Raw genomic sequence first — 8101 nt, 5'->3', positions numbered from 1 at the left:
TGGGTTTGGTCCTCAGGTGACCAATTCAGAACCCTCTCCAACCCTGCCACAATCAACATTGCGCATGCCTGGATGCCCATGAAAGCAGCCCAAGTGTGTTGATGCCAGCATGTTTGCCTTGGGGCCCCCACTCACTCCACCCCAAAATCAGGCTTTCATGGCGGGCCACCGTCACCCTTCAGGAAGCGGCCCGGCCGCGGAGCTGTCGCCGGCCGTGCGCCGCGGCGGGGCAAACGCTGCGTGCAGGCGCAGCAACCATCCGCAGGTGTACCGCCCAGGTGGCCTACGCCTCCCTAGCCCCCATGCCCCCAAACACTACGCCCCCACTCCCCGAAGTAGAGGATACTACGCAAGTGGTTTACAGGTCTTGAAAAGCAAGGACACAAGGGCGCCGACAGTGCCAAGGCGGGCTTCACAGCCAGTGCGTGAGCGCATGGCGGCGCCACGACTGACGCCGCACAAATGTGTGGCATGACAGCACGCCTGCACTTGCAGGGCAAGACGCCGCAGGCAGGCGGCGCAGTCAACGCCCGCAGTGCAAGGGGTCGGCTGGGGGTCGCGTGTACATACGATGCAATGCGATGCAGAGCGGCTGACACTGCCCCAGGGCGCCGGCGATGACAGACGGCCGCCCTTGGGGCGTGGGAGCGGTTTGATTGGGGGCGCTTCCCTGCAATCCCCCGGGGCCGCTACAAAACACATGCAGCTTGCTGGTACAGAGTAACTGCAGGGGAGATGCTCTCTCGGGTGATTTGCTGCTGCCGGTGTGGTGCCTTGAATGCGAGAGTTGCGGCCAAAGCGGCCGGCATAAAACGTGGGGCGTCGCAGCCAGACAAGGGGTCAGAAGAAGGGCAGGTTTTTACGGGCAGGGTGGCCGCTGTGACGCCCCCTGCCCGTTTGAGGGCCCAGTCGCGGCGCCGGGCAGGTGTGTCGTGGTGGGATGGCCTCACGTGTGTGCATGCCGCCGCAGCCCGCCCGCGCCCCTGCCTCCCGCCGCCAGTGTTTCAGGGCCGGGCTGGGTGGCAAAGCCAAAGGAATGCAGGGCGCGACCAACGCACCTCACATGCAAGGAACAGCACCAAGCAGGAGCCGGCGCCGTGCAACCAAACGCTTCCACTGCCTGGGCGCGGCGGTTTCTCACGCGCCGCAACAGGGGCCGCGCCTCACGTCACGTAGGGCCAAATGGTGCCCCCCATGTGGCGCCGCACGCAGCCCCGGGCCCATGTGGATATGAAATCAGGGCAGCTCTAGGACGCAAGCGCGGCGCACAGACGCCGCCTCGTCGTCGCAGCCGCCCATGGGCGCGTCCCCGCCGCCCGCGGCCGGCGAGTCGCCGCCGTCGCCGCCCCCGCCGTCCTCGTTGCTGGCCGCGCTCAGGGCAGCCGTGCCCTCGCTGTCCCCGCTCATCGCGTCGTCGGTGCAGCAGCTCGCCGCGGGGGCCGCGGCGCCGCAGCCGACGCTGAGCGCCTGCAGCATCTCCGCCGCGCACGCCGCGGTGGCGCCGGGCGTGGTGCCCTCGGTCGCCGCCCCAGCCGGCAGGCCGCGTGCAGCCGCGGCGCGGAGCGCGGGGTCGTTGTAGGCGCCCAGGTCACGCGTCGCCGCCTGGGAGCACACAAACAGCTTGGTGGGTTTCGCCATGCGGCCGCCCGAAAACTTGGAGGCAGAGCAGATGGTGTAGGCCCCCGCGTGCGGGAACCCCAGCCAGTCGCCGTCCCTCAGCGCTGGCAGGAGGGCGTTCCTGTGCACGCAGTCCTCGTCGCGCTCAGAGTCGCCCCAGAGGCGGCAGGGGCCGGGCGCGGCGAGCTCGGGGCCGGGGGGCGGCAGGAAGGGGGAGCGCAGGGGGACGCAGGTCGGCTCGAGGCCGTCGACAGCGACCTGCCGGTAAAAGGGGCAGGGTTGGGGTTCGGGTTGGGCCGCGCGGGTATGCGAGGGGGTGCGAAGGTGACGGCACAGGCTGCTACAGCTTGGGCCGGGATGGACACATGTGCATGGGCAACCCTCCTGTGCACCCAACCCTCCGACACACTCACTCGCACACTCACAAAAGCATGCACATGATCATACACATACACGCGCGTGCGCGTGCACAAACTAAGCACACACACCAACCAGCACACACCTGGATCCTGAACGACCCGTACGTCCCGTCACTAAGCCAGTAGTCGCGCGGCGCAGGGGCGCCGCCCGCCGCCCCCGCCCGCGCCGCGCGCTGGCCCAGGATGGTGGTGAAGAGTGTGGCCGAGGTCTCGGCAAAGTAGCGGCCCGGCTCCGCGATGATGCGGACGCCGCAGCCGGCTGGGAAGCACTCGTCGATTGTCCTGTATGGGGGGTTGGGGGTCGTTGGGTCAAGGGAAGGTGAGATTTGACATCCATCGGGAGGGCGGAGGGACTGGCTTCTTAGTAGCAGACAGCCTGGGGGGCACCAGGTGAAAGATAGCTTGTGCAGCACAGTGCGGTCGGCGCGATGGTGACGGCGGCGACATGTGTGTCGGATGCTTCCACAGCTACACCGCGCGCGCGCACGCCCGCGCGTGCGCGTCGGCCATGCGCAGGCGCCGCGCCAGGGGCGCTCCTCGCGCGCGGCCGCGCACCCGTTGATGATGGCGGCGGTGCGGTAGAAGAGGTCTGCTGACTCAGCGTCGTATGGCGCGGTGAAGCCGCCCCCCACGTCCAGCAGGTGCATGTCGTCAAAGCCCAGGGCCTCGGCGGCGTCAAAGGTGGCGCGGGCGGCGCGGATGGCGTCCGCGTAGACGGCCACGTTCTGGCAGCCGCTGCCGACGTGGAACGACACGCCCACCACCTGGCCAGGGACGTCACGGGTGGTGTCGGGGTGGTGGGTATTCGAGTTGGTATATTTGTTGAGATCTTGATGGACTCAGCAGGGATGGATGTTGAGAAGACGCCCCCGCAGCGTAGCAGCACAAACACGCTTTGCCAAGGCCGAGGCGCAGGCGCGGACCTTTCCGTCAGGGCGCGAGGCGGCGCGGGTGCGTGCGCGCCGCAGCCGCACCTTCAGTCCGAGGCTCTTGGCCAGGGCCAGCAGTTGGGGCGCGTCCTCCTGGGGGTCGGCGCCGTACTTGAGGCCGAGGTTGATCTTGCAGGTCTCGTCGTCACACCTGATGCGCAGGACACACTTGAAGGCCGGGTACCCTGCAGGCGACGGCGGGGGAGGGGGGATAAGGAGGGTTGGGGCGGAGCCGGCGGGGCTTGCTGACTGGGGATGGGTGAGGGGGACTTGGGCGTGGGCAGAAAAGGTCTGCAGGGGTGGCTGCGGCTTTGTATGGGCAGGGATCCAGCAGCAGCATCAGGCAGCCAGCTGCACCATTATGCAGCCCGCCTCACCGGCAGCGATCTTTTCTAGTTCAGAGGCACAGTCAAACGTAGTATACCTGGTGCATGGTTGGGGAGGGGAAGGGGGGTATGATAAGCAGATTGCATATCAAAGCAGGTGTGTGACTGATGCTGCAAGCAAGGATCGGTGAGGGGTGCAGCAGGACCTGTTGCTTAGCGCACGAATTTGTGTGTTGCGGAGCAAGCCGCTTTCAAACACGGGCCAAGGGCCTGATTGCAGGCGCCCGTCCCCGGCCCGTTCTACGCCGTGTTCTACTCACTCGGACCCCTTCTCTGCGGCGTAGCGGAAGTCCGCCGGCCGCTTGCAGGGGTTGGCAAAGATCACCCTGCTCTGCGGCACGCCCAGCGCCGCCGCGCGCTCAAGCTCCTGCACCGACGCGCAGTCAAAGCCGGCGCCCAGCGCGTCAAGCATCGCCACGATCCCCGGCTCGGGGTTGCACTTGACGGCGTAGAACGGCGCCACGCGCGGCATCGCCGCGACCCACAGCGCGTGCAGGCGCGCCACCTCCCCCAAGTCATAGACGTAGAAGGTGTCCGACAGCCCCCACGCACGGATGAGGCCCGCCGCGGCGGCCATGACGCCGGCCGGCTCGCCGGCGGCGGCGGGCGCGGCGCCGTACACGCCGAGCACGGCGCGCGCCGCGGGCGGGAGGGGCGGGGTGGCGAACGTGACGGAGGCGGGCGCGGCGGGGCGCGCGCGGCCGCCGTCGGCGTCGTCATCAGCGCGAGGCTTGCACGCGGCGGCGGCGAGCAGCGCGTCGAGGGCGCGCTCCTGGTCGCTGCTCGCGTCGTGGTCCATGGAGCACGCGCCGCTGCTGGCGGCGCCGGCGCCGCAGTCATCGGAGGCGGCGCCACAGCAGTCCGCCAGCGCCGCGCAGGGCGTCGCGCAGCCGCCTTCGCGGGGGCCGGCCACGATCTCGCAGAAGGCGTAATCGTGGAAGGGGGACGCGGCCGCGCCAAAGGCGCCGGCGCTGGCGCTGGGTGCGAGGGCCATAATCATGTCAGCTGGGGGCGACATGGTCGGGAGGGTCCTTGGGTCGAGCCGGGCCGGGGGGTGTCCTAGGTGTTCGGGCTGCGAGCTGCTGCCGCGCCGCCGCTGCTACGTTTGACTGTGCCTCTAAAGCTAGAAGAGATCGCTGCCGAGGAACACGCCGGGCCCAGTGCGGCGGGTGTTAGCCAAATCGCTTGTGGCCGTGCCGTCCCTGCGGGGAGGCGGTGACGAGTATGTGCTCATGTCAGAATGCATTCAAGGGGTTGCAACCGAGGGTGCGGCGGGCGAGGCTTGGTGCGTGCTTGGCCTGTTTACCTTGTGCTGAGCCATGCTCAGCTTGAGCCAACCAACGCTGCGCCGCATGCAGTGCCATGCAACCCCATGTAGTGACTTGACACTGCCGCGCGTGCGCTGCGTCCTTCTGGCGACCGTCCCTTTTGGCCCCACCTTGCACGGCTTCACCGACGAGCACGCCGGTACGCCCTGAGCGACCTTCTTAACGTTGCCTCTAAGTGCACATATGCGCATTCTGCAGGGCATGGAGGAGCGGCGCATCGGAGACGGCGTGCGGGTCGGTCCGTTGTTGGTGCAGCTGCAGGCCGCTCGTTGCGGCGTGGCTGCACAGCACAACTGTGCCGCACGGCCAGGCGCACGCATGGGATCCACTCAAGCTCGCGCGCGGGGTGCCTCGACAGGTCCAAATTGCAGACTGGGCATCGCGGCTGTTTCTGCTTGCTGAGTCCCTCAACCCGATGCCTCCCGAGGTACCCAAGGCCAGTGATGTGGAATAAATCTAACATGCATTACCATAAAGCTACAGCGGCTTGTCGCTCGCGCTCACCTCGATGCTCTTGTTGCAATGCCCCAGCGGGGTCCTAAGGGGAGAGCCGAGCTGAGCGTAAGCACGTGTTTTTTCCAGCGTGACCACTGCCAGGGGGTGATAGCAAGAACGGGGTGCTACCAGCACCACGACAGGTTGACCTGAGAGCAGAAACCGAACGGAGGGTGCTGAGCGCGCGTGAATGAATTACTGCAATGCACAATAATAACGTGAAATTGACAGTGCCGGCGGCTGCAACGCATTCAAAGCATTGATGTTGGCGATGTGGAAATCGACCAGTCGCTTGTCCAGCCTGGCACTCTCCCGGCTCCTGCGACTTCCCTGCAGCGCGCCCGGGCCCCCGAAAAGTCACGCGGGTAAGGTGACATGCGAACCATGACAGGTAAGAATCTCAAATACAAGTGAAGCGAAGTCTGCTCGGCATGCACTGGTGCCTGCTTGCGCCTGCATGTGGCTTTTGGGCAGGAGCAGGCTGGCACGATTCCAGTGAACAGGAGAAACAAGTGCGCCCAAAAGAGGAGGCTTCTGGTCCTGGACATTATGGTGCCACAATTTTGCTGAGTATAGCGCAAAGTCAGCAGTATCATTCCGCCAAGCACGGGCTCCTGGCCGTACTGTAGTGCTGATCGACTTCGGTGCCCGATGGCGGGGCGAGGTCCCAAATCCAAAAAGTGGGACAGTCCAGAACCCCAAAGCCTCAGCTCTCAGTCCAGCACAGTCTTGTGACTGGACAAGCTCGCAAACCCCAGATAGTAGCCTCATGCACAAGGCTAGCCCTTGCCTCCTTGGCCCATGCCCACGTCTTTCGGACAGCCCTCCCCCCCATTCCATACACATGCAAGTGCGCACGCACGTACACACACACACGTATGTACGCGCGCACGCGCCGTACGCAAGCGCATGCACATGGGCGAGCATACATGTACACACAGGCCCGTGTGCGTGTCACACCACATCTTCTGTGTTGGTAGTCTGGGGAGTCGCTCTGCGAGCCCCACGCGCGTACGCGCTGGGGTGGTTTCCAACCCCTGTGAGGTCCCACACTCAACCCATGCGCAGGTTTGAGAGCGCCAGCTTTCGTACAAGTCTGATGCATACATGAACATATGTAACAGTCTCTCACTGCATGTGCTTGCAGCACTCAGGCGCCCCGCCTTGAACCCTGGCGCGGGCACCGCTGTCCTGCCCCATGCAGCGAGGCGCTTTGATGTGTACATTGCAGCTCAGGGCTGACCTGCAGTGAGTGCAACAGCGAATCACCACTCGCGATCTCAACTAAACAATGCAATAGCTTGTTTACTTGCGGGCGTGGCCGTGCGTGCACAGCGCGGGCTGACCTGTAGGTTGAACGCGAGTGTGCCCGTACGCACAGACCGCCTCGCACGTACGACGCCGTTTCCAACGGCGGGTTGCTGCAAAAAGCGAGCGATTTTTCAAAGGCCACGGATATGATGAGTAATGCGGTGTGTAACGCCGCAGTAGGGGCAAAGCGTTTCTTCCGAGCTGCCGGACCTGTTGGCCGACGCAGTACCCAAAGTTTGAAAGCCCGAGGTCCATTCCCTTGCCCCTGTCTCCCCGAGATTTTGTACAAGTCTTGTTTTCGTTTGTCTTCGATCAGCTCGCATCCGAGTGATCACTCAAGAGGGGCGACCCGCAACCTGCCCGGTTGTGTACGTACGTGCTCAGGCTTCTGCTCTCAGCCTCTCCATAACGAGTGTACAAAGATTATTTATAACTACGTTAGCCACATATACAACGCGCAATAACCTTCCGGCAGTGTTCAACCTTGACCTCGCCATTGACCGACCCGTGCGGGCGTGTACTCTACTGGCATCGCCACGTGTGGGCAGCATCGGCGTCTATTAAACGCTGATAAATTCACCAGCACGCTGCAAGTGCGGTTGGCAGGCAGCTGGACGCGACGGAGCAGGTTGTGAGGTGCGCGCCATGGGGGCCGCGTCAGTCGGCGGTGCATCTTGTGTGCTGCTGTGGCCGACCGAAAACTGTCTCGCAAATCCCCAGTAGTGATAGAGGGTGCTGTGACGCCCGTGTTTCAGAAAACGGACAGAACCGGGGGCGAAACCTCCGTGCGGGGTTGATCATCGGTGTCTAGTCGACCATCTGACGCAGTTCAGCGACTCCAAACTGTGTCACCGCACCACTAAAAGCCCTCTCGCTTGATTCAAACTGCATTGCGGCGGATCGTTGTTGCCCGTCAGAGCGCATCACCCTTTGGCCGTCCGTGCTGCATCACTTGCAGGCGCAGCGCGCCCATCTTGCGCAGCGGCAGCACCCAGCCATGATCCCGCGGGCTGTGCGGCCGCTTATTCTGCTGGCGGTCCTGGCCAGCAGCTGCGTGCCAGTGGTTCTGGGCAAGCACCGGTGCGATGGGCGGACCGGGGCCACCGTGGGACGTGAACTGAGAGCGGAAGCGATCCAACCAGCAAGGACGCACGCCCAGTAGCCGTTTTCAGCGCCGGTGCAGCATCCTCCACCAGCAATGTTCGGCGCCCCGCCTCGCCTCGACAGCCCGCACGCCCTGGTATCCTGCCGCACGCCACGGCCTGACGCCCTGCGCCCCCGCACCCGCCCCTCGGCTCCCCCACCCGCAGGTCCCCCTCCGAGCTGAGCAACAGCTTCATCATCACGTCCCTGCAGGACCTGGAGCCCACCACCATCCGGGGCGCGTCCCTCACCCCCTGCGAGTACGCGGTGCGCCGCGCGAAGAGCCTGGACCAGAAGCATTTCTCCATCGTCGTCACGGCCTACTGGGCGGGCAGCGGCGACGGAGCGCCGCAGCACTTCTGCTTCAAGGACGTCAGCAGCAAGTACCCCCAGGGCTTTGGGTTCCCTGAGCCGACCGTTGACAATGTGCAGCTGTGGAAGTACGGCCTGCAGGTGGGGGGTGGGCTGGGGCT

General features: G+C 65.0%; 1 protein-coding gene across 1 annotated transcript; it reads right to left on the bottom strand.

Moving 5' to 3' along the window:
• Positions 1–1236: 1236 nt before the first annotated feature.
• On the bottom strand, positions 1237–4351 carry MNEG_10712 (ornithine decarboxylase 1; the record flags this gene model as incomplete). Its single annotated transcript, XM_014040815.1, has 6 exons — positions 1237–1875; positions 2120–2318; positions 2592–2800; positions 3011–3150; positions 3343–3389; positions 3612–4351. The coding sequence occupies 6 exons, from the start codon at positions 4349–4351 to the stop codon at positions 1237–1239; spliced, it is 1974 nt and encodes a 657-aa protein (XP_013896269.1).
• Between the last annotated feature and the right edge of the window lie 3750 nt (positions 4352–8101).

Source organism: Monoraphidium neglectum, assembly GCF_000611645.1.
Source record: "Monoraphidium neglectum strain SAG 48.87 unplaced genomic scaffold scaffold02429, whole genome shotgun sequence".
In the NCBI taxonomy this organism is placed as follows: domain Eukaryota; kingdom Viridiplantae; phylum Chlorophyta; class Chlorophyceae; order Sphaeropleales; family Selenastraceae; genus Monoraphidium; species Monoraphidium neglectum.
The sequence above is the reverse complement of the archived record's forward strand: the minus strand, read 5'-3'. Positions and strand labels throughout refer to the sequence as shown.